General features: G+C 41.4%; 1 protein-coding gene across 1 annotated transcript in view; it reads left to right on the forward strand.

Moving 5' to 3' along the window:
- The window catches only part of LOC140726019 (high affinity choline transporter 1-like), a 44,604-nt gene extending 19,348 nt beyond the window's left edge, over positions 1–25,256 (forward strand). The window contains exons 7-9 of the mRNA XM_073041917.1: positions 5,621–5,774; positions 17,171–17,388; positions 24,753–25,256. Coding sequence (XP_072898018.1) covers positions 5,621–5,774; positions 17,171–17,388; positions 24,753–25,256 — 876 coding nt within the window. The remainder of the gene's footprint in view (positions 1–5,620; positions 5,775–17,170; positions 17,389–24,752) is intronic.
- The last annotated feature ends 2,379 nt before the right edge of the window (positions 25,257–27,635 follow it).

A 27,635-nucleotide genomic window follows, 5' to 3' on the forward strand; every position in this document is an offset into this window, starting at 1 on the left:
CTATGACCTCCAGGTGCCCTGATTCCCTCCCACATTCCAAAGACATATGGGTTAGAAGGTTAATTGATCAGATGGGTGGTGTGGCCTTGTTGGGTCAGAAGGGCTGTTACTGTGTTGTATCTAAATAAGAAATAAATGAAAATACTGGATATCATATCATCAACCTGAAAGGTTGACCTTGGTTTACTCCCCACAGATGCTGCTTCTCTTGGTGAATATTTCCAAAATATTTCTTTTATTTTTCATTATTTCAAAGCATCAACGATTTTCGTTTCTGCTACCATTTTCACTCCTAGGAGACATGTTGATCTGGGTTATGGTACTGGGTCCATGTGTTTTGTCACACTATATGCAATGCTATGAACTTCATGCATGTTTCTCACGGTGAGCCTTGAACAGATGCCAGATGATTACTGTCAAGCTGAAATGAATAACTAAAAGGCGTAATTCTTGAACACTTGTTGTATAATGCTTAATGGCTGCACTAAAATATAATTGGCGAAGATATGCAGTAAGACCAAACACTTGTTTCTGATAAACATTCCAGCTTTGGCTACTGATCGTTTTTTGTCTCCTTAGCTTTTGGGTTTATCAGCTTTAAAAATTGCCATTTGGTCATTCACTGTTGCCCAGTCTCCACCTTAAAAGCTCATTCTTATTTAAAAGTCCTAGAATACTACCATATTCAGAAATATATAAAATACCAGCAATCAATAGTTTTGTACCCTTTCCTATCCAAAGTTGGTTTAATCTCCAAGTTTAGTTACGTCTGAAGTGACCTGATCATCGTACTCACAGAGTTCCTTCTTGATTCAGAGCTTCAGAGCAATGTGATCAATGTTTCTGCGTGAATATAAATCTAACTTCAAATGGGAACCTACCATAGCAAATATACTGGATCATAAGAATTATTTTATTTTTAATCATATGAGTCAGCATCGATTCAACCATCTGCGGAGGACAAATATGAAATAAGTGGGAATAGCATTTATCATGCACCATAGAATTTAGCAGAGGCATGCATCTTCTCAGGTCACATTTTTCACTGAAAATCATAAATATTATACTGTGAGAACAAACAGAAAGTATTTGAGCAGTGGAACACTGATAACCTGCTTCATGGGTTTCCACATTACAGGTTATCAATGCAGTTGGGAGCTCACTTCTCCAAAGTTTTTCAAGTGCACTTTCAGCAATCAGGTAGTATATGTGATACAGCAGTAGAAAAGAAAATTTAATTAATAAATCCCAAATGCTTTGGCACAGAGTCTGACTGTCAGCCATAGGTTTAAAGGGTAAGCAGATAGTGAATTATGGAATGAAGAGGAATTGGTTCAAAAGGGAACACTCTGGTAAATAACGAAGTGCCTGCAATATAAAATTGAAACTCCTAGTAAAAGTGATTAGCCACAAAATATATCGCTAATTAATAAACTGTGCTGAGCCAGATAAAGTTGAGGAATTAAAAGATGTGAAAACAAACTGCGGATCAGTATGTTTGAAAAATTATAACTATAGAGAATGAGGTACAGGAAGTTAGAGAGATCAATGTCATAAAATATATTAACTGTAATGAAGTTCAAATTTCAAAATACATTTATTATCAAATTATGTATACATTATACAACCTTGAGATTCATCTCCTAACAGGCAGCAGCCAAACAAAGAAACCCAAAAGAACCTATTAAGAAAAGAAGATGATTTAACACCCAATGAAAAGGAAGAAATCGTGCAAACAATTGCACACAAATACTGTTCTAAACTGAAATCCACGAAGAAAGTCTGTCCACAGACCCTTAGTTCAACGCAAAGCCGAGCAGTGTACTGAACCAGCCCATCCTTCACCTCGGACTCCAACACCTTGATCTTTTCAATTTGGCCCAGCAGCTAAATCGGCGTCCAAACATCGGGTTCAATCACGCCAATATGCACTGCAGCTCGGACCCCGCCGCATCAATTCAACCCATACCCGACCTTTCCAATTCGGACAGCACTTAAATCGATTGAACCTCAGGTCTTCCTCATTCTCGGCTGCCTCGCCTCACCTCAGTTCCACAACATCGAATTGCCTCCAATTCCAAAGGGAAGTTACAGGATATTATTTGCAATTTATCATTTACCAGAAAAAAAGAGTGAATAACAGATTACAGTATTTGGTTGTTTTCTTTGTTACATTGCCCACCAGCCAGAAGTCACCGAGATTCATCAGCATCACCTTAAACTGGATCAAACAGTACGGTCTGCACTGGGTTCAGAACATGGAAATGAAAGAACGAGCAGGAGACTTGGTGTCAGTGTTGCCACAACAGAGTACAGGGACTGGAGGAGGCCAAGAAAGTGGCACAGTGCTTGGATGAAAGTTAACAGAAAGAACAAGGAAATGGGAGATAATCCTGAGGAGCTCCCAAAGAGATTTCCTAAGCAAATGGGCAAGAGCAACCATCCTAATGTAACAGTTCTGACCAATAATTAATGGCAGGATATGACACAACCTGACATTCGTTAAGCCTACCTGCACCCCTAAAAGCTTTTGGTTACAATGGTGTTTGGGTAGCGCTCTGCAACTATTGGAAGGGATGACTGGCCATGGATGCAAATAGGTGTATTGATTTTCCAAAGCAACCCCTGGGCTTTGGTGGATGAAGAGGAAGGGAAGAAAAACGTTCTGTACCAAGAAGGGGGTAGAAAAGTCTTCAGGTACATAGTCAAGAAGTAGTGAGAAGAATGAAGCTGCCAGCGCATAGATACAGTGTCACAAGATGTTTAATCATCATGCACACAACTCCACAAATACACCATCAAATCCTCTGAGCCACGAAATACACTATCACCCATGATTCTCCGTCTCTTTACCATGATCGATACCATGATCAATCAGGTATCTAACCAAGCTGTCAACTTCCCAACACACCAACACTCTGTGCCTAATTCCTTATTTCACAGCTTGCACACACTGTCAGTTACTGCACCACGGTGTGTATTTTACCTCAACGAGATAGAGCTCACAGCTGTCGCTCTTGAAGGAAATGTTAGCACAGTCAAAGGCCAGCAGCAGTGAACTGACGGGGAATGAACATTTCTCCATGACAAGGTGGTGTAGCCTGATTCAGCCCATCTTGTAGGTCTGTCTGCAGTCTCATCAACTGGAAATCAGCAGCCGCCAAACATTAGGCAGTACTCTGCTGTACGCTGCAGAATTAGAGTAGCATTTATTCACCCAGAGGAGAGTGAATATTTAGAATTTTGAAAAGGGCTCTGAAGGATCAGTAAATTTAATACTGACATCAATACAGTTTTCGATATTAAGGGAATGAAGAAATATTGGGTTGTTCCAGGAAAGTGGTGCTATTGGAAAAAGCCCAAGAGATCGAATGACTTAATTCTGCTTCTGTTTTGTACGTTCTCATTGAATTGCACAGTTGCTTAATCTCTGGCGGAACCACCAGAAGAATGGTTCTCAACGTTACTCCCAACTCTTTCTGCTTCTTTTATTCTTTGATGAGCTCCTCGTAGTCACAGAGTCACTCATTTGGAAGCAGTCTCTTCCTCGTGACCACTCTGATCACTGGGCACCTATCTAGGCCAATTCCACTTTCCAGCAGTTAGCCTTCAATGCCTCAGTGATTCAAGTGCTCTTCTAGACTTCTGTTATATAACGTCTGTTACTCTGCTTCCATTACTCCCTCTGGTAGTGTTTTTCCAGGTAGTCATCTTTCTGGGTGAAAAGAGTCTCCCTCAGAAACTCTCTAAATTGCTCACCACTTACCCTAAATGGATGTCCTCTTGTTTAATTTACCTCCAATAAGTGGTTCCTCTTCTTGTCCATTATCTTCTTCTTCCTCTCTTGCTTTCTCCTCCTCCACCGCTCACAGCTCCTCACAGTACTCTTGAGGGATCCACTAAGCCTCCATGAAGGTGGAGATCTGTTCTTCATCTGCTGAGTAGTCCAGTCAGCTTCTGATCTGACTAACGTTGTTGGGGTAACAGTCTGCAGCAGTAACAGCGGCTCTCCAGAGTGCAAACCGATGGTCTTCTTCTCGGGTGGCACCAGTGTCCCTGTTGTTGCCCACATTTCTGAAGTTCTGAAAGCCATCGTTAGCTCACCATCCTAGAGTACTTCCACCCAAGCAAAGGTGAGGGTGGCTGAATCCAAGTCTTTCACCCCAGGATTTGTTATACCTCGAGTTGATTGTTGCTCTGAAGTGTAGTGTGGTGTCCCTTATAGATTCTGTTTGCAGTGTTTATTTTGGGCTTGTGACCGAGTTTGATGGCATGAGAGAGGAAGTAAGTTGGTGAACAGAGAATTGTACTTGCGTTTTGGAGTATCACAGAAGAATCAGATATCTCCTCCCCCCCCCCCCTTCTCCTCATCTATTTACAGTACTGCTGAAGGATAGAGGCAGACCTTCACGATGGTGAAGTTGTGCTGCATTCATCAGTCAGGTTGCTGTGCAGAGAGGTCTTCTCCAGAGCAGCAAAGGGAGCTGAAAGCTTGGGTCAGATTTTCTGTGTTCACGATCACAGCATGCTCCATTCCTTTACCTCACTCCCTCCTCACCAAGCTCCCCACGAGACTGGTCATTTCCTGCACTGATGATGTATTAAAAAATATCATCTCCATGTAAAGTTTTTGCTCAAGATACCTCTACTTGGTTAGCTCATTATTAACTAATCTTATCTTCCTAGGAATTGTCTAAATAGGTTTCAGATAATAGAAAACGGAGAGAGATAACAGCTCTGATGAAACTTTCTATTCTTTTGTCTCAAGCTTCACTCATCCACACAACTGGCCAGAGTCCTAAGGTCAGCCAGAGATTATACTCCTTCATGGTTCTGATCTCAGCAGAAGAAATCACCCATTCAGCAGTCCAAGTGTGCCAAAGAATTTGCTACTCTCTAAATTACTGGTAGCAGGTGCTGTCTACCAACCCGAGCTCCACAAGAGCTCAGTAAGACATCTAAGGACCGATGTGAACAGCACACAGAGTGCTGAGGATGTAGGACGTTTGGTGGTTGGTGGAAACCTCTGATGCACCATCAATAACTCTCGGAGACATGAGGCGAGAGATAGGCTTTTATTAGCTGGAAGAGAAAGCACCGTCAGCAGCAAGAGACCACCACACAACATCCTGGAGACTGAGGGAGGAGCAGTGTCTTCAATCACCTTTATACAGGGGTCTGTGGGAGGAGCCACAGGAGCAGTCAGCAGAGGGGCGTGTCCAGACAGGTATATGTAGTTCACCACAACCTCCACTGGTGTCTCCACCACCTGACCTGTCCTGGCGAAGCTGCTGACCACCAGGTTGGATAATCCAAACCCCAGCATGGAAAAAAGCAGAAGAGGTCACCTATGATAGGGACACACCTAGGATGTAAAAGAAATGCTCAGGTCAGAAATGGTGCAGGTTGATGGGAGTGGGAGGTTTAGATGAGCCGAACAGCCTGTTTCTTTGCTATACTTTTGCTCTGACTCCATGACTTTATTTGAAGTTATATTTGCAATATTGTGATGAAACCATTCAATTAACATTCTTTCTTTGATTGAAAGCATCATTGCTAAGTAATTGACTGGATAATTTGTTTTGTTCTGAAAAGCTGGCTTCTTGTTAATTCCCTGCAGAGTTTGGGAGGTATTCCTTGGCAGGTGTACTTTCAGCGAGTTCTTGCAGCATCATCTACTTCTCAAGCAAGAAAGACATCTTACATAGCCGGTGTCTTCTGCTTCACATTGTCTTTCCCTTCCATCATTATTGGAGCAGTTGCTGTATCTACAGGTAAACTATTGAAACACGATGTGATACATTACTCAATGAAAATTAGTTTGTACAAGATGCACTTAAATCCTTAACACACGTTGATTTAAAAGAGCTAACAATGTATAAGATATTGTATCTATTCTATGCATTGCTTTGTAGATTCAGAGTGATATTTGGAGCGATTTGAATTAATACGAAGTCCAAATACAAGACATTGGATTTATTCAAACCTCCCATAGTCTTTTTAATTCACAGGACTTCTAGCCAACAAGCGCTGAATCCACTAGAAAGCATCGGATCAGCATATTGTTAGTGAGCAGGAGACACAGCCTCCACCCCCACATAGTGACCACTTAACATTCATCCTCATCGTCCTCTTCTTCCTCCTCTGCTGGGTTAGGTGAGGGTAGGAAAGTTGCTGTTGTAGGATTTAAACACATGTAGCACTCAGTAGTTTCCCGTGGGCTCGACAAGTGTTATTCCTATCATGTTAAGCATTAAGTTGAGTTGCAATGGATTACTGAAATAATTTTATATTCCCACAAGAAAGTTCTCACAACCAGCAGAACAATTTTCAGAAGCTGGGCAAGTAATGGGGAGCAGTCAAGCCAAAACTGCATTCTGACTTCCGTGGTCCGCCACCGCAAGATCTAGGCACTACAGGCAAGCTTATTCTGGCTTGGAGAATTGGATAGAGGAAATGATAGTGTAAGTGACTCCTGTGATTGTTTGAGAGAAAATTGATAAAGGTAGCAAATTCAAAGTATGTTTATTCTCTCTGCCAGATTGATAAAGTAGGCAGTGGTTTTGAATGTTTCCAGAGTTACCCTCAGTATAGCAGATCATACAATACATTAACTAACCTAAAAAAGCAGGTAAAGGAACTACAACCTCTAGTAGATAACTTTGACACTATGAATTCACTAAATGCACCACAATATCCCATACATTATACAATGGTTAAATTATTCTATGGAGCTGGCATGGAAATACTCCCAGGGACTACCTATATTGTGTGTCTTCTTCTGCTGTAAAGTCCTTTGAACTTGTATTCTCCCAGCCAGAAGATCAATGTGATCAGGACCTGGTCCAGGAAGTGGATTGTCGGAAAGACTTTTCACCTTGACTGTTGGCAGTGAGAAGATTAAGCTTGTATAGGTTGAGTCTGAGGCTGTGCATAGCTCTGCCAATATAACCCAGATTTTTCACCATACTGGATAACCATTCCTGGTTGATTCCTAGAAGGGTTGCCCTAGATTGGTGTAAGCATGGTGATTAGATAGGTATTGCATTGGACATTTGGTTTGGCCAACAAGAAATGAATTGTTATAAACGATGTAAGAAGTTAGTTTGCTGGCAGCCAGGATGATGTGATCTTTGTGTGTTGAAACATTCTTTTTAAAACCTCATTATGTCAAAAAAATACATTAGTTAATGAATGAGTCTTATTCCAATTTTTCACTACACTCCAGTTAATAAAGATTCAGTGTGGCCAAACTCCCCCTATAATTCAACCCCTCTAGTCCAGACAGTATCCTCATAAATCTCTTCTGCACCCTGTCCAGCTTTCCTATAACAGGGAGATCAAATGAGTGGACAATGCCAATAACCAAGTGTAGCAATACCAATATCTTATGTAACTGCATATAATGTCCATACCCCTAAACTCAATGCCTTGACCAATGAAGGCAGCATGTTAAACACCTTTTTCACTACCCTGTCTACTTTTGTGGCCACTTTCAGTAAACTGCACTCTTGTGCTCCCAGGTCACTCTGTTCCGCAACACTAGTTAGTACCCAGTATTCTCTGTATGTCCCTCCCTGGTTTTCTGTGGAAACTGAAGCATCTCACACTTATCTAGGTTGAAATCCCTTTGCAATCAATATCTCTTCACAATTCATTGTAACCTGTTTCACAATCAACAAGACCCCCTAAATTAATATCATCAGCAAACTTGCTAATTGGGCCATGTACATTCACAACCAAATAATTTAGACAATAGACAATAGGGGCAGGAGTAGGCCATTCGGCCCTTGGAGCCAGCACCGTCATTCACTGTGATCATGGCTGATCATCCACAATCAGTACCCCGTTTCTGCTTTCTCCCCATATCCCTTGACTCCACTATCTTTAAGAGCTCTATCAAACTCTTTCTTGAAAGCATCCAGAGAATTGGCCTACACTGCCTTCTGAGGCAGAGCATTCCACAGATCCACAACTCTCTGGGTAAAAAGTTTTTCCTCAACTCTGTTCTAAATGGCCTACCACTTATTCTTAAACTGTGACCTCTGGTTCTGGACTCCCCCAACATCAGGAACTTGTTTCCTGCCTGTAGCGTGTCCAATCCCTTAATAATCTTATATGTTTCAATCAGATCCCCTCTCATCCTTCTAAATTCCAGTGTTTACAAGCCCAGTCGCTCCAAGCTTTCAACATATGACAGTCCCGCCATCCTGGGAATTAACCTCGTGAACCTATGCTGCACTCCCTCAATAGCAAGAATGTCCTTCCTCAAATTTGGAGACCAAAACTGAACACAATACTCCAGGTGTGGTTTCACCAGGGCCCTGTACAACTGCAGAAGGACCTCTTTGCTCCTATACTCAACTCCCCTTGTTATGAAGGCCAACATGCCATTAGCTTACTTCACTGCCTGCTGTACCTGCATGCTTACTTTCAGTGACTGATGAACAAGGACACCTAGATCTCGTTGTGCTTCCCCTTTTCCTAACTTGACACCATTCAGATAGTAATCTGCCTTCCTGTTCTTGCCACCAAAGTGGATAACCTCACATTTAGCCACATTAAATTGACATAAACAATGAAATACAGAGGTCCCCTGGGGCACCCCATTAGACATGGGCCATCTACTTCCTATCATTGAGTCAATTCTGAATCCACATGGCAAGCTTCCCTTAAATCCTACACCATCTGAACTTCCAGTTCAGCCTGTCATCTGGGACTTTATCAAAGGCCTTGCTAAAGTTCATAGAGACAAACATTCACTGCCCAAACTCAATTTTCCCCCTTAGTTACCTCTTTGAAAAACTCCAAAAGATTTCTCCGACATGTCCTTACAAAACCATGCTATTTCTGATCAGGCCTTGACTATCCAAGTAATGGAAGATTTTGTCCCTCAGAATTCCCTCCAATAACATCCCTACAACTGATTCAGAGCGATATGAATCTTATTTACTACCGTGACCACAGTAGCATAGTGGTTAGCTCGACTCTACTGCAGCTTGGGGCGTCAGAGTTCAGAGTTCACTTCCAACGTGGTCAGCAAGGCATTTGTACGGTCCTTTCCGTGAATGCATGGGTTTCCTCTAATAGTTCATAGTAAATTGTTCTGTGATTAGGCCAGGGTTAAACAGGAGGGTTGCTGGACAGTGTGGCTCATAGAGCCAGAAGGACCTGCTCCACACCATATGTCTAAATAAATAAATAATCTAAAAATAAAATCAGCAGTATGGCTATTTCATACTTCACCTCAGGATGGGTTTTTCAGCTTCAGCAGAGCTGACAAGGAGCACATGGAAAATGGAGGACCGAATGATTCTCAGATCCCCAGCTGAACTTTTGAAAAGTCAAACAACAATTTAGTCAATTGATCTGAGTGACAATTCATCCAGACTTGCCTTTGAAGCATGTAAGAACAGGCTGGGGTAAACACACTGAAATGCTTAGAGCCTGTCAGATCGGTCCTATGGGATTAGTAGACATGTGGAGCAGTCGGTGTTCATGTTCCCTCCGGCGACAGTCCAGAGCCAGGAATGCCGCAGGGTCACAGGAGATTCTGCAGAGCTGGAAATCCTGAACGTGAACAGGATTTCGGATGAACTCAGCGGTCATGCAGCCTCTGTGGAGGAAAATAAACAGTAATGTTTCAGGGCCTTGGCCTGAAATGTCAGCTGTTCATTTCCCTCCATAGATGTTGCATGACCTGCTAAGTTCCTCCAGCATTTTGTATGCTGTCCAGGACAGCCCTACCTCTAGTTCAGAAGTGATTGGACCCTCCATGCCAGAAGTGGTGATAGTAATGAAATATAGGGACTGAGAGAGCAGGTTTCTGCCTCTAGCCCCCTGGATCTGAGTCTGAGAAAGCCGTAGCTCCCTGGACCAGCAGGGTTGCTGCTATGCTCTCAGGGAGCTGTTACATAACAAAGTCACTCACTGAGAACTGTAGGTTTACTGTCTGGGCACACCATCCTCTGCTCTTTAGGGTTGGCTATGCAGGAACTCAGACTGCCATAGTCTCTCAGGATGTTAGGATCTCCCCTGCATTTGCTGGCCCTCCGAGACGGTCCTCGCCAATCTGCTTTGCCAGAGTACAAGCACACTATGCAGTCTGGAGACAGCCCTCAAGTAGAACAGTTCACTGCAGCATCCTGGAAAGACATTTGTACCAGAGCCAAGACAGCCAGCTTACTAGCACCAGGCAGCAGACATGGTTTGGTTTCTAGCCAGGCTGCCAGCCCATCTCTAGGCCTGTACTCAGCAGAATTCATAACATTGAGTTGGGGGGGGGGGGGGGGGGGAGTCTCATTGATACCCACCAGATATCGAAAGAACCTGAATAGATGTGAAGAAGATGTTTCCATTAGTAGGAGAATCTAGAATTCAAGGGCACAGCCTCAAAATAAAGGCATGTTCCTTTAGAACAGATGAGAGGGAATTTCTTTAGCCAGAGCACAGTGAATTTGTGTAATTTTTGTCACGGAGGGCTGTGGAGGCAAAGAGATTCTTGATTGGTAAATGAGTTAAGGATTAGGGGGAGGAAGCAGGAAAATGCAGTTGAAAATAAAAAATCAGCTATGGTTGAATGGTGGACCAGATCTGATGGGCCAAATAGCCTGTTTCTGCTCTCATATCTTATGGACTTATGGTGTGGTACTACAGCGCAGCTTTCAAACATGTGGTAAAGCACAAACACTAAAGGGCTTGAGTGGTGAATAGATTTTGTTTCAGTAAGTTTCGCTTTCAATCAAGTTACTTGTTTCAGTACAGTTGTTCCACTTGTGCAACTGTAAACTAAGTAAAGTCATTTTAATGTAACTGGCTGCTGATTCCACTCACTCTTCAAAACTTCCAATCAGTCATTTAAAGAGGAGGGCAGTGAGTCGAGCTGCGTGAGGCCAATCTAAAATATTACCTTACAAGATCACGTGAAGCCATTATTGTCTGCCTCCCTTACAGCATGCTGTTATTGTTAGCAATGATAAATGGACTCTTCCAAATGATTCCAGGACTTATAACTGACACATGCTGCAGAATTTTTTTTTCTTTTCAAAAATTGTAAACTAGAACAAGGTGATGTCACAATTAATGCAATCACTTTGGCAGTGCCAATAGCCAGTGAGGTGAAAGTCCACTAAGTAGTTGGAACTACCTTTGAGATAACAATTAAGACGTAAGGCTAACATGGAAGGCACACATAAGTAAAATTCTAGAGAAGTATAAAAAAGCCCTTAATGTGCTCAGGGGCTTAGTTGGGTGTGATTGGGGTGCGAGTAAGAGGTTACTTAAACAAAGGTGCATTGCTTTAATCAGATCTACCTTTGATTATGAATGTGTTGCTTATGGGTCAGCCTCACCAGCTGTCTTAAGGTCCCTAGATAAAGTTCAGGCTCAAGCACTTTCGGCATTGCTGGTAGGAATGGGTGAAATACCTTCACATCAACACACACAAAGTGCTGGAGGAACTCAGCAGGTCAGGCAGCATCTATGGAAAAGAGCACAGCCAATGTTTCGGGTGGAGACCCTTCATCAGGCCTGGAAAAAAAGAGCAAAAAGGTAGGGGGAGGGGAAGAAGGAATGTAAGGTAGTAGGTGATAGGTGAAACCAGGAGAGAGAGAGAGAGAGAGAGAGAGAGAGAGGGGGGGTGAAGTAAAGAGCTGGAAAGTTGATTGTGAAGGAACTAAAGGGCTGGAGAAGGGGGAATCTGATAGGAGAGGGTAGAAGACCATGGAAGAAAGGGAAAGGGGCGAAACACCAGAGAGAGGTGATGGGCAGGTAAAGAGGTAACATGAGAGACAGGGAAAATAGAATGGGGAAATGATGAGGGAGGGAGGAAATTACCAGAAGTTTGAGAAATCAGTATTCATGCCATCAGGGTGGAGGCTGCCCAGACAGAATATAAGGTGTTGCTCCTCCAACGTGTGTGGACTCATCGTGGCTGCAGAGGAGGCCGTGGACGGGCATGTCAGAAAGGGAATGGGAAGTACAGTTGAAATGGGTAGCCACCAGGAGATCATTGGAGTGGGTTAAAGATGTGACCTGATAACGTAGTTCTGTGCACTGATTCATTCTTTGTTTTGACATCTATTAAAAATGGTATTCCAAGTTGTAGGCCAGAGATTCTTCTTGAATTGGACAACAAGGCTGCAGGGTCTAGGCTTGAGTAATAGTTTCTTCTGAGTCCCTGCCCGTCATGGGGCTGAAGAAAATGAAGTGACAGGGATTTTAGCCAAGCAATCAGTTAAAATTAAGGATATAAATGTACTGGTGCCTTTGCATAAGGGGGCAATGAAAACATAATTAAAGACTCTATTCAATCACTGTAGCAACAAAGTTGGGATAAGGGAAAGAAAGGACAGGATTTATATAAAATTCAGAGGCTGCTGGATATCCAAGTGAGAGGTGGGTATAGAAGGAGAGAAGTTATACCTACACATTTACATATTGGACATTTAAGGTTGAATAATTCCTTGTTCAGAATTAAAATGCATGATACAGGCATTTGTAGAGAGTGCACTTGGCAAGAAACAGTGTGGCATATATTGTTTGAATGCAGTTCCTATGAGGTGCAAAGGAAACATCTAAATGTTAAATTGAGATCTTTGGGACAGATAGATTAACATGGAAAGTTAGTTGGGATATCACTGCCATCATAATGTACATAATGTGCATTTGACTTTCTGAAGAGTATTAGACTTTTTGATATTATTTGAGTTTTCTTTTGGGGGTTGGATTTAGTGGGCATACTTCCTCCACTCTCCAACTCAGTAGGGTGCTCAATGCACATTATGTTGGCCTGCCAACCGCCATTGAATGTTACAAAAAGAAGAGATTACAATTACACTACTAGTTGTCAAGCAACAGAAGACCATCTTCCTGTTAGAAAACTAGCTGCAATTGAAAAATCATATTTGTTCGAAGAACCACAGAGGAGTACCAATAGGTGTATTAGTCTGAAGCATATCGTTGCACTGTTCCAGAGTCATGGGACTTTGTGAGAGCACTAGGATCTGAATATGGTTGCAAAGCTATGAAGTTAGACTTATAAACTGATTTGGCCGGAGGATGGGAAACTGAGTGATAGGGCTGAGAATGGAGCAGTTAGTGTACAAGTAGAGGTAGTAGTGAGACTGACAGGGAGGATGATAGGGCAAAATTGCAGTGTAACAGGGGCAAAATCACAAAGGGTGTCAAATACAGGACTGAAGGTGTTATATTTGAATGCATGCAGTATTCAAAATAAGGTAGATGATCCTGTAGCGCAGTTAAAGATTGGCAGGTATGACGTTGTGAGAATCACTGAGTTGTGGCTAAAAGAAGATTATAGTTGGGAGCTTAACATCCAAGGATACACATTGTATTGAAAGGACAGGCAGGTAGGCAGAGGGGGTGACATGGTTGGTAAAAATTGAAATCAAATCCTTAGAAGGAGGTGACTCAGGATCAAAAGATGTGGAACCCTTGTGGGTAGAGTTAAGGAACTTCAAGGGTAAAATAACCCTGGTGGAGATTCCATACAGGCCTCCGAATGGTAGCCAGGATTTGAGCTACAAATTACAACAGAAGATAGAAAATGCATGTACAAAGGGCAATGAGGGATAGTCATGAGGGATTTCACTTTGCAGGTAGATTAGGGAAAATCAGGTTGGTGCTGATTTTTGATCTCCAGAGGGAGAATTTGTAGAATGCCTATGAGATGGCTTTTTAGAGCAGCTTGTGGTTGGTGGAGCCCGCTAGAGGAACAGCCATTCTGGATTGGGCATTGTTTGATGAACTGGAATTGATTAGGGAGCTTAAGGTAAACCATAGTGATCATAATATGATAGAATACACTCTGCAACTTTAGAGGGAGAAGCTAAAGTCAGTATAACAGTGGAGTAAAGAGAATTACAGAGGCGTAAGAGAGGAGCTGGCCAAGGTTGATTGGAAGGGAACACTAGAATGGATGACAGCAGAGCAGCAATGGCTGGAGTTTCTGTGAACCAATTTGGATGGAAAAGTACAGACACATCCCAAAGAAGAATTATTCTAAAGGCAGTGTCAGAAACCACAGTGTTATTAATAATACTTTTTATAAGATTCTTACTTTTTAACAAATTCATGCATTTTTCGTAGTGTGTGGTGGTTCGTCCCCACTCGCTGGCAGAAAGTGATATAGCAGCTAAACTAACGATTTATCAACACGCACAACACGCTGGAGGAACTCAACAGGTCGGACAACATCAATTTATCATCTTTCTCATTTTTCATTGGCTAAGTATTAGCACATTACTCACATGATGTAATTGCTTTAATGATGTGGCCTATTAACTAATTCATTCATATCTAAGGAATTTCTAATCTTACCTGTAAAAGTGATGGATTTTTCAGAGGCTCCATCTTATGCTTTTTTTATTCCTTTGTCTTCTCATTCACCTCTCAACATCAGCTCTTTATCTAGTTTGTTTATTATTTGTTCACACTCTAAAGTAAACTAAAATCTTGGAATTAGGACTGCTTGGCATTCCTGACTTCCGGAAGAACCCCAGGGATCAGGAAATAAAGAGTGATCCCACAGCAGGATGACACAACCGTGGCTGACAAGGGAAGTCAGAACCAAAGTAAAAGCGAAACAGAGGGCGTATAATAGATCAAAAAATAGTGGCAAGGTGGAGGATTGGGAAGCTTTTAAAAACCAACAGAGGGCAACTAACAAAGCTCATTGGAGGGAAAAGATGAAATATGGAAGTAAGCTAGACAATATAAATCATGATGCCAAATATTTTTTCAGATATTTAAAGAGTAAAAGAGAGGTAAGAGTAGCTATCATACCACTGGAAAATGACACTGGAGAGGTAGTGATGGGGGACATGGAGAAGGCAGATGAACTGAATAATTATTTTGTGTCAATCTTCACTGTGGACGAGATTTGCACTATGCCAGAAGTTTAAGAGTATCAACAGTTGCTATTGATAGGGAGAAAGTGCTTGGGAAGCTGAAAGGTCTGAAGGTAGATAAGTCACCCAAACCAGCTACATCAAGAGCAAAAGGATTGCAAGGGACGAAATCGGTCCTCTGGAAGATCAGAATGGTAATCCATATGCGGAGTCAAAACAGTTGAAGGAGATCTTCGATCATTTTTTTACATCTGTATTTACTGAAGAGATTGGCACAGAATCTATAGAAGAGGCAAATCAGAGTGGATAAATCCACAGGGTCTGACAAGGTTTTCTCTTAGACCCTACAGGAGGCAAATACTGAAACTTCCAGTGCTCTAGCAGAGATAATTAAATCATCCTTAACGACAGGAGAGGTATCAGAGGATTGGAGGACAGCCAATTTTGTTCAGTTTTTTAAGAAAGGATCTAAACAGAAACTAGGAAATTATAGGCCTATGAGTCTGACATCAGTTGTGGGTAAGTTATTGGAAGGTATTCTGAGGGACCAATATATGGGTGTTTGGATTGACATGGACTGATTAGGGACAGTCAGCATAGCTTCATGCGTGGTAGATCATGTTTAACCAATCTTATAGATATTTTTGAGGATGTTACCAGGAAAGTGGGTGAAGGCAAGGCACTGGATGTTGTCTATGTGGACTTTAGCAAGGCATTTTACAAGTCCTGCATGGGAGGTTGGTCAAGAGGGTTCAGTCACTCGGTATTCAAGGTGGAGTAAATTGGATTAGACATTGGCTTTGTAAGAGAAGCCAGAGAGTGGTAGTAGATGGTTGCCTCTCTGACTGGAGGCCTGTGAATAATGATATGCTGCAGGGATCCATGCTGGGTCCGTTGTTGTTTGTCATCTATATCAACTATCTGGATGATAATGTGGTCAACTGGATCAGCAAATTTGCAGGTGACACCAAGATTGTGAGTGTAGTAGACAGTGGGGAAAGTTAGCATGGCTTGCAGTGGGATCTGGATCGGCTGAATAAAAGGGGCTAAGAAATGGCAGACGGAATTTAATGCAGACAAGTGTAAGGTGCTGCACTTCCGGAGGACTAACCAGGGTAGATCTTACAAGGTGAGCAGTAGGGCACTGAGGCATGCAGTTGAACAAAGGGATCTTTGTTCAGCCTCTTTTAAGAGTCTCCAGCCTCTTTTAATCTCAATTGCTTTTGTTTCCACACTTTGTTGAAACTCACTGGGGCCCAATCAAAAATTCATTATTCTGATATAACAGTTATAATCCAGTGGCTCAGCCCCGAAGCATTGATAATGAACTAACCTTGTTTGATTTCATGGCTCCCAACATGCTTCATGATACACTGAGGACAAAATGAGGCAGAAGAGGCCATTGGGCTGAGAAAAGGCTTCTTAGAAGGAGAGATGACGTTGCTGAAAAAGACTGAAAAAATAGAGATCAGAATCAAGAATAAACAGGTTAAAATTGAGGAATGGGGAAAACAGCAGAAAAAGAAAATACTTTAAAGCTTTTCCTTTCAGTCAGATTATCTATATCACAGGAAGGACAACCAATTTAATGTTGCCAATAAACTTCAACACCGTGGAAGTCTCTGGTCTTCAGTTATGTAGGCATCAGCGTCTGCAGATCCAATGCCCAGAAAAGCCTTTGGAACATAGAACTATGTTCTGCACCTTTTTAACCTACTCCAAAATCAATCTAGCCCTTCCCTCCTGCTTAGCCTTCAATTTCTCTTTCATCAATGTCCTAATCTATCTAAAGGCTTTTAAATGTCCTTACCTCTAGCACTACCCCGGCTGTGTGTTCCATGCACTTTGCCACTCCCTACCGCTGTCAGCAACCCCATCCTCCCATACATTTCTCTGGTCACTTAAAGATTATTCCCTCTTATATTAGCTATTGCTACTCTAGGAAAAAGGCACTGGCTGTCCACTCTGCCCTGGAACTCTTTAAATGTAAATGTGTCACAGCTTCATAAATAGGACTAACCATCTGATCAATAATTCATTATTTAGTCATAAACATGAGGAAATTCTGTAAGTATGTGACAGAGGCCTAAGACATACTCTGTTCTTGTTCAGAAGTACTCAAAGCTTGCTCATTTTGCATGGCAGAGCTGAGGAATTTATGTGGTGGAAAGTCTGTTTAAGGATCTATTTTCTACCCATTATACCTTAAGGTATGTTCATGATTTTAGGAATTACAATCTCCTATTAAATAAATATTGATTAAAGCTGTGCTAAAATTTAACTTATTGTACCTTTTTCAGATTGGAATCAAACAAGCTACGGTTTACCCACTCCAAGTGAGAGACAAGAATCAAGCATGATATTGCCCATTGTCCTCCAGTATCTTTGCCCTGCTTATGTTGCCATGTTGGGAATTGGTGCCGTTTCAGCAGCAGTTATGTCATCTGCAGATTCATCACTTTTATCAGCAAGCTCTATGTTTGCACGCAATATCTACAAGACCATTATCAGGAAAAAGGTGAGCATTGTGGGGACGGTGGATGAGCTTAGAGCGTGGATCAGCACATGGAATTGTGACATTGTAGGACTAGTTTGCAGGAGGGGCAGGACTGGCGGTTCAGTGTTCCAGGCTCCTATTGTTTTTGACCTGATAAAGTGGGAGGACTGGCAATACTTATCAGGGGAAACTGTCACAGTAGTGCTGAGACAGGACAGACTGGAGAACTCATCTGCTGAGACTATATGGGTAGAACTGAAGAATAATAAAGGGATGATCACATTAATGGGATTCTATTATAGACCACCAAGTAGTCAGTGGAATTTGGAGGAACAAATGTATAAAGAGATTGCAGAAAGTTGCAAGGTACATAAGTTTGTTATAGTAGATGATTATAACTTTCCACATACTTACTGGGACTTCCATGCAGTAAAAGGACTGGATGGGATAGAGTTTGTCAAATGTATTCAGGATAAATTTCTTTAATCAATATATAGAGTTCCCAAATAGAGAGAATGTGATACTTTTTCTTCCTGTTAGGGAACAAGGCAGGGCAGTTGACAGAAGTGTGCATAGGGGAACACTGGATCTCGTGGACATAATGCCATTAGTTTCAAGATAATGTGGGAGAAGGATAGGTCTGGTCCTTAGGTTGAGATTCTAAATTGGAGAAATGTATCAGGAAGGATGTTGCAAGTGTTGATTGGAGCAGATTGTTTTCTAGCAGAAGTGCGCTTGTTAAGTGGGAAGCTTTCAAACGTGAAATTTTGAAATTACATGATTGTGTGTTCCTGTCAGAATAAAAAGCAATGATGACAGGTTGGTTTTTGAGAGATATTGAGGCCCCGGTTAAGAAGAAGAAAGAGGTGCATAGCAGGTGCAGGCAAGTAGGAATAAATGAGCTACTTGAAGAGTATAGGAAAAGCAGGAGACCACTTAGGGAGGAAATCGTCAGCATCATCATCATCATGTGCCGTGTCATATTGACGTGGGCAATCATGGTCTTATCCATGACCACGATTGTTCTTTGCAAATTTTTCTACAGTATTTGTTTGCCAGTGCCTTCTTCTGGGCAGTGTCTACAAAACAGGTGGCCCCCAGCCATTATCAATACTCTTCAGAGATTGTCTTCCTGGCGCTAGTGGTTACATAACTAGTACCAGCTGTACATCCGGCCTCCTCCCATGGCTTTATGTGACCCTGATTGGGGAGGCTAAGAGGCACAACACCTTGCCCAAGGGTAATTATGCAGGCTAGCTGTGGGAAGGTGTGCCTTACACCTCCTTTGGTAGACGTATCCATCCCATACACCCAAAGAAATCAGGAGGGCTTAAAGAAAGCATGAAGTTGCTCTAGCAAACTAGGTAAAGGAGAATCCCAGGGGCTTCTACAGATATATTAAGAGAAAAAGAGTAGCAAGGGACAAAACTGGTCCTCTGGTAGATCAGAGAAGCCATCTAAGAGGTGGGGGGAGATCTTAACTGGATATTTTGCATCTGTATTTGCTCAGGACATAGACCGGTTAATTGGAAAGTTCATTATTCTGATGCATAGCATCTAAAAAGAAATGAATTGTGTTGGAACATAAATACAAAGAACATCTAAAACTGCAGAAGTCCTGCTAGTCTTCAGTGTGTGCTGGATTAACAGAGTTTTACTGTAGTGACTCTTATCCCTTCTACCAAACTCATGATCCTTACCCAGTCTCCATTACCACCACCCACGAATCTTGCAATCAAAATCAACTCCAGAAGATAATCGAAAGAAAAACATAGGAGCTGGGATATGTTTTGTCTAGCTTATTTCTTTTCCTTTTTCTTAGTGAGGTGCTCGCGAATGACGTAGTGCCGTGATAACATATGCCGTTCACATACGTTTACATATAAACTGCAATGAATTATAGAAACAACAAAGAATGTTTAATCAAACAATATATTTACAATATTACTCAAGTATTACTGAAATATTAAATACACTACACACCCCCACTTACCTATAAACTCCAACTCAATGTAGAATGCATCTCAACTCAAATATGTAATGTATTGTTCTCTAGTCATCTTATATACATGGTATACTATATAATAAAACTACTATATAGACATCCACAGCATAGTAAATTCTGCAATTCATGGCTAAGGATTTTATTGCTGTGAAGGTCTTCTTACTCTTAAAAGATAAAATCTTTCCTGACATGGTGGTGGAATCACTCTGCTTGGCAGGTGAGACTTGGGGCTGTGAAACAATCTCAGGATCTCTGGTCTCCTCCGTAGTGGTTGTAGGAGTTGACTTTGGGACTGCAGGAAGTAGTTCTAACAGTCCTGTACACCTTTCTTCACTAACAATTGGCTCTGCTCTCCTCAACTGATCAATGTATCATCTCCAGATGACATCAGACACAATCTTCACTGTGTAGGAGAGTGAGTGCTCTGTCTGGTTCTGTCCTTAATCTTTTGAAGTATTCATTTTTGATCATCTCTGTAGTCAAGCTCCTTGTTTGATGAGCCCTCAGTTTGTCTCAGCTGTTTATGCTGCACACTCCTTTTGAGATTGGGCTTGAGGAGATCCCAGCGTGAACGCAAAGGATGGCCCAGGAACAGCAGACCTGGTGAGTTGTTGGTAGTGGAGTGTGTTGCACAGCGATATACAAAGAGGAAATTGGCAACCTTCTGATTCAGTATCAGTGTAGTTGTTCTTCTGACAATGCTCGCAGTGTGTTCTTTAAACTCTGGACAAAACTTTCCACCAAGCCATTTGTAGCTGGGTGGTACAGTGCAGATGTAATATGTCTTATTCCATTTATTTTCAGGAATGACTAAAACTGTTCAGCAACAAACTGTGGCCCATTGTCACTAAGTGCTCTGGAACCCCAGTCCTTGCAAAGAGGCTTATCAATGCATCACCAGTGTGCGAGGCTGTAGCGGAGGCTGTCGGGAACACTTCTGGCCACTTTGTAGCTGCATCCACTACTCCTGAGAAATTTGAGCCCACGAATCCACATGAGTTCTCTGCCAGGACAATGCAGGCCGTTCTCGGGGATGGAGGAACACTGCTCTTGGCATCTTCTGGAAGTGCTGGCATACTGAACAGTGCATGACAAGCTACTTGATCTGCCAATCTATCCCAGGCCACCTGACAAAGCTTTGAGCCAGCACTTTCATTTTGGCCACACCTAGATGGCTGGCATGTGGCTCCTCCAAGACGTTAGCTCTCAGCTTGGATGGTACAACTCTCAATCCCCACATGAGGCAATCCCCGTCAAGGGCAAATTCATCCCAGTGCTGGTAAAAATGGGGGAACTGGAATTTCTGCTGCACATCCCAGCCATTTTGGGTTGCCACGTAGACCTGAGACAGTGTTGGGTTCTTTTCTGGTTTCACTTTTGGAAGAGATCACAGGCAAGCTTCACTGGACAATGTGGATCATAATGTGTGAGTAGTGCCTAATGTCACCATTTACTTCACCTTTGTGAAAGCTACCACATACTGCTTGGCCCATTACCATTTCTTCCCAATCTATCGTAATGAGCTCAAAGGGTGGAACACAGTAGCCAGGTTGTAGTTATAGTAATTGACAAATCCTAAAAAGGAACACATGTCTTTTGGCTTTGGGACATCCACTGCTGCTTGAATGTTCTAGGCACACTTGTGTAATACTCGTGCATCAGTGGTTTGACCACAGTAAGTTTAAGTAATTCACACTTGCTGTGTCATGCTCTGAGCCCATAATCTTCTAATCTTTTTAACACTATCTTGAGATTTTGGGGATGTTCTGTGTTATCCTCATGAGTAACAATTATGTCACCCAGGTAAAACTGAGTACCTGGGCAACCTGTAACACCTGTCCTATAGCTTTCTGCCAGAGTGCAGGTGCAGATGCTACTCCAAATATAAGCCTATTATAGTGATAAAGCCCTTTGTGAGTGTCTTTGGACTCTTCTTCCATCTCCATCTGTAGTTAGGTCTCAGTTAAGTCCACTTTGCTGAATTGTTTCCCCCCCCCCAGAAAGGTTTGCAAAGATATCCTCTATCCTGAGTAGAGGTTATTGATCTATTTTCAGCACAACATTAATGGTAACCTTAAAGCCAGCACAGATGCTGTCAGATCCATCCTTCTAGGCTACTGGAATCACTGATGTTGCCTATGGGCTTCACTCAGCCTAGGAAGAGTTCCTTCAGCTTCCACATGATCCAGCTCACTGGTTACTTTATCACTAGTGATATAAGGAACAGGATGGGCTTTGATAAACCTGGGTGTGGCATTTTCATTTAACACCATTTTACCTTTGATACGCTTGTGTTTTCCAGTGCTGTCCTTGAACACTGCTGTGGCATCATCCGGTACATTTCTTAATTTGCTTTCAGCTGGCCTCTTTGCAGGGGATGTGGCAAACACATAGTGGATGGATCTCCAATCAAGTGTAGCTGTCTCAGCCAATCATGGCTCCACAATGCTGGCCCTCCTGTTTATACCACGTAAAAGCCCAATATGGTTTGTCGGTTGTTGTGTTTCATTGTTTCAAATGCCATTCCCACAGGAGTTATCTTTTCTCCAATATAAGTTCTTAGTTGGATATCTGCAGGCTTCAGTTCATCTTTGAAATGCCGTTCAAACTCATTTTGTGGAATGGCTGAAACAAACAAGCCAGTGTCCAATTCTATTTTAATTAATTTGCTGTTCACTTCTGGTTTAAGCCATATTGCTTGTCTATTGTTAGTTTTCACACTTGAAATCATAAGGCTACCCAGTCCTGAGTCACTGGTTTTTTTTATCAACAGCATGCAGATTAGTGCTCTTTTAAAAACTGCAACCATTTTTTAGCTTTTCCTCTTCCCTGTGCACTCCATTCATTTTTGTCTGGATGACTTGCTCTTTGTAGGTGCCCTACTTTGTTGTATTTTCTGCAGGTTTCACCTTTAAACCTGCATTGGTTTGGTGTACATGAGCCCCTGTTACAATGGTAACACCATTCATTCAGCCAGAAGATGTTGCAATTATGTTCACACTCACTTTCATTCCTGACTTCAACTCAGTTGTGTCACTGGCTGCTATTTCCATTGATACAGTGATTTCAGCTGCTCTTTTAAATGTGAACTGTTCTTCAGTTACGAGCCATTTTTGAATGCTTTCTTTCTTTTTACAATATTTTTATTTAGAAGAAAAAAAACAAGATTTACAGAGTGCAAAACATAGATACATCTCAACATAACTTGTGTACATTCATATATTGTAATAAAATTGATCAAAATGTTATAGCATAACACATAAAGGTATACCACTCTGTAATCAAAATTTTTAAGATAAGTCATACATCATAAAATAAATTTTTTATATTAAAAAAAGTCAACCCCCTACCAACTACCAAAGAAAAAAGCTGATGGATGACAATGGATAATTAGAAAAAAAAGACATATTCACTTAAGAAGAGAAGATAAAAATATACATAAAAGTCTGTGCACTGTTAAACTTTATAAATTGGAAAAGTAATTTAGGAAATTAGTAGGAAATAGGAAATTTAGTAAATTTAGAAATTTACTTTTCCAATTTGAATGCTTTCTAGTAAGATTCCACAAAATAAACAATCTCTCAGTGTGTCGTTCAGCCCATCACTGAACTGACAATGCTCGGATAGTTTCCTCACTTCTGCCACGTAAGCTGAATTGGACTCCCCTTCCTTTTTATTCCATCTATGAAACCTAAAGCATTCTACTGTTACGTACCCCGTAACTGGGTCACTTACCAGCAAAGATAGAGAGGTCCGTTGGAAGTCTGATGGTACTATTTTTAACAGTATTTATTGATAAAAATACACAAAAATAATATCAATGCAAACATACAGATAATATACGTCGTCAATACTAAATCTAAAAGCGCGGGTATAATAATAACCAATAAGAAATAGCTCTATCGTTGTCTAGGGGATAATGTATTGTCCGATGGAAATATAAAAGTCACTCAAGATCATGCAGGCTGCGGCCTTTGGTTGGAGTCAAGAGAGAGAGATTTTGGAACTTGCCCGTTTTTCCTTTTTATGATGTCGATCCTTCGAAATGTCATTGGGGCTGGTTTCCCCTTTTAGCTAAAGCCGTTCTTCCATGGTGAGGCCCACCAATTCCAAGACAAATGGAAAAGGACGCACGTGGGCTTTCCACCGGCTGTCGCTATTATGCTGTCACGGGATTTCTAGCGTTTCTCCTGGTGCGTCTAAAGGGGTTGTTCCCCAGACCTTCTTTTATCCTTACTCACGGGGTCTCAGATGTCAATCAGGTTGGAATGATGCCATCCCTCAAACCAGCCCACTTTGTTCATTCCCTAAGGGCTTCAAATAAATAGTACAGTACTCAATACACAATTCCATCTCCAAGAGACAATGGCCGTTTCCCGTGGCTTTGTATCGCTGAGGGGATTAATTCCAAATCCCTTTGTGGATTCTGCATGTCTTTCTCTCATTTCCTGGGTCTCCTGACCTGAATTAATAGCGATCTTGCGATTCCCAAAAAGGAGGGGGCTACTTTGTACCCTTCGGCCCCTCAGAGTTGGGGCACAGTCGTAACACTACAATCAACCATGGTTTTGGTTCTAAATGTTCCTGCATTACGTTCACAATATCAGCAAAGCTCTTTTTGGCTCTTTTAGTGGGAGCAGTTAAACATCTAAACAAACTGCATGCTTTTCCACCTCTTACACTGAGCAACACCGGCACTTGCTTTTCATTGGCTGTTATATATGTTTCAAAATACTGCTCACATCATTCAGAATACTGTACATTGGCTGCATGATATTTGATTGGATTAGCCTTGAGACTATTAGCTGGTGAATCTTTCCTTCAAAGCCCACCAAAAATTCAATATGCAAGCATTTTATTTAAGAGTGGCACAGTGTGTTGCTTTGTATTTCCGGCATCTGAAAATTTTCTCATGTAGTGTGAAATGTATGCTGGTTTAGTGGCAAATATGATATACCACGCATAGGAATATGAAAATCATTGCTGATTAAGCTGCATCATCTCTACTCCCTTTTCCCTAGTTTTGTATTTATTCCTGGCGATGGTTCTGATAACCACAACGCACTGATGTTGGGAGAAGTTTGCTTTGTTAACTCGCACTAAATACACGTGTGAGCAGTGGCTGTCAATCATGCTTACCTCCTGCCTATTCAATTCCAGTGATGTCAATGGGATTGCTCATAACCAGCATCCATTGCTTGATTGTGTGTGTTGCTTCAGTGACCAAACAGTAACCTCCCCTCCATCTCCACTTCCCAAGTGGATTGCTAGAGATTCCAACCATAACTTGTGTTTTAGTAGAATGGTGTACCTATGAGTACCATAGCCCATTAATTATAGCAAGTTTTACATTAATCCATTGTATTTACTTTATCTGCAGGCTGCTGAGAAGGAAGTGATATGGATTATGAGGACTGCAGTGGTTTTGTTTGGAGCTTTAGCTACCGTACTGGCAATTCTAACAAATTCTATTTATGGCCTGTGGTTCCTGAGTTCAGAATTTGTGTATGCCATACTGTTTCCACAACTTGTCTGTGTCCTCTTCATCCCGAGCACAAATACCTATGGATCGGCTGCCGGGTATTTGATTGGATTAACTCTGAGACTACTAGCTGGTGAACCTTTCCTTCAGATCCCACCAATAATTCAATATCCAGGCATTTCCTTTAAGAATGGCACCTTTGAACAGCGTTTTCCATTTAAAACCTTCACAATGCTGCTGTCCTTACTTTCCACTGTGGTGTTCTCATATCTGGCGTCATTTGTATTTAAGAGAAAGATTCTGCCTGTACGATTCGATGTTTTTAAAATTACTGAAAAAGTAAGAGAGGTGCCCGCAGCACAAGATGAACAAATTACTTTAAAAGATTGCAGAATTGATTAACCTGAGGCTGACCAGAAAAATGTGTAATAATAATTATTATTATTATGTCATTAGTGTTTATTAACTCTCTAATAAATATTCAACAGAGGTGCTGGGGTGCACTTCCTGCTTCACCTGTACTGCCACCATAATACCCTCTGAAGCATTATGGGAATCCCCATTGCTTGTGAACGTATAAATGCTGTTCTGTGCTACAGAAACAGGAGTCGCTTTGGGGAATTCAGCCCCGTTTTTTAAGCACGCATAGTAACATAGTAAAATTTATCAAGTTGTGATGATTTTCATGATAATTACAGAGTGACAGTCAGGGTCTTTCTCCACTTGCTACTCTACTTCCTCATCAGAACTTTGGGTGTATATCTCTTACCCTGGTTTGCCTTCATCACCATCACCCACATTACAAGCACCAGAGAAAACAGTCAGGAAATTCAGTCTAAGTAATACTGCGGAGAGATTAACGTCATATTGTCCAATGCATCATTTCACAATATTCATGAGTAAGGCTGATTGGTAACCATATCCATAAAAACTCAGTCCAGAGGTTCTGGAGGGGCAGCAGTAGTGAGAGGAAATCGAATTTAGGAACATAGATACATGGCTGCCTGTTTCACACTATCACCGGTCAAAGTTACCTGGACTTTCACTTAATGAACTCTGTGAGAAGATGCTGTTGATGCCATTTATCAACCTTTTCCTGTAAGTACTCTTTCCACTGCCTTTCTTTCTTTCTACTTCCAACAGCACCCTTCCTCCTCTCTAACCCGAGGGTCTCCCAACAGAAATCTCAATTTTGGTGTTTCACTCAAGAGAATCAGAAAGTCAAATCAAACAGCACCCTGCATGAAATGTGGCCAGCTGGCATCCTCGTTGTGCATTCTGAGGGAGGAAGGACTTGCATTGTTTGGGAAAGGGGATTTCCCAAGAGCCACATGAGTCAATGAGAGCTGGCTGAAAAGCTTTTAAATGTTGGTAAAGCCAGTGATGTCCAGTCTCTCCATGCTGCATCTTAAAGACCATTACTAAACAATATACTCCTGTGTGGTTGACTGCAACTTGCAGCCATAAAGCATCCTCAACTGACCCCAGGTTTGTGCATTCCATGAGAATATAAGACCAAGCTTCAACTGTATACAGGATTTCTATCGCAAATTAACAGCTCAGGATTTGTGGCACACACAGTAAGAAATGAGTAATTCATGGCAATTACAGGGTTAATTTTGTGTGAGTAATGTACCTGGAGTTCTTATATTAAGAATCAGAGGATGACCATACTATTTATATCCAAGTTTATCAACTACAATGCAGTAATTAGATCCAATTTAATATTGAATTTCTAATTCAAAGGATAAGGATTTCAGGCTGTATGCTGGTCAATTTAATTCTCTGATATTAAATTGAACCATTGAACCACTGACTTCTTGAGAAGCGAACGTATTTCAAAAGAACATACAGTTTTTCATTTTAATCCCCTCTTCAAAGAGAGATTGGAAGGATGTATGGATTAAATTTAGTAATAAACAGTGTCTTTGAAGTCTTTTGCCTGACTGATATTCGTATGAACTCGAGCACTTACTGCCATCTCTATGACAATAACTGGGAACGTCTTGTCTTTAGAAAGCATTGGCTGAGCTTCCCAATCAAAACTATCTTCACGCTTGCAACAAAATAAAATCAACGGATACATAAGGAAATGACAATAAAAGATTAAATATTGTGACAACAAGCAATCAGCTGTAGGAATCACATGGGTCAAGCAACATGCGTGGGGACTAGGAATTGTGGATGTTTTGGCTCTAAATCCTAGACCTTGAAAGATTGGCAGAAAAGATTGTAAAGAACAATCTATGTTAACATTTATTTGATAGACGCTGTTTAGACAAATTGCATCAATATTCAATTACCAGTTTCTTTTTATCTGATGTTAAGAAATAATCCATAGGATGCATCACAATTAATTTTGCATGGAACAGTTAAACACAGCTAGGAAAATTTACAAAGTTTCAAGAAACTGAAGATACAAAAGGTAATTCCTGACAATGCTGTAAATGATAGATGATGATGCTGTCAACCGAAGCGGAGGAGAATTCTCAAATAATGCAAATAGAATACACACAAGAACACAAATGTAGAGGGTCATAACAGGTGTAATGAATGCAGAGAAGGTGAAGTCCTTGCAGGAAAAACAAATGAGACTCTTCCTTTCCACATGACCTCTAGAGATCCCACACTTAGACTTTTGTCATCTCCCTTCCCAATGGCCAACACAACAAATATTTATGATTATTGTGCATTTTCTTCTTTCCCGTCAGCTGTACTTCCTGCTCACTATGATGTCTCCTCCACAATGAGTGTACTGAATACAGATTGGTTAACCGTTTT

This window comes from Hemitrygon akajei, chromosome 4 (assembly GCF_048418815.1).
Source record: "Hemitrygon akajei chromosome 4, sHemAka1.3, whole genome shotgun sequence".
NCBI classification, from domain to species: Eukaryota; Metazoa; Chordata; class Chondrichthyes; order Myliobatiformes; family Dasyatidae; genus Hemitrygon; species Hemitrygon akajei.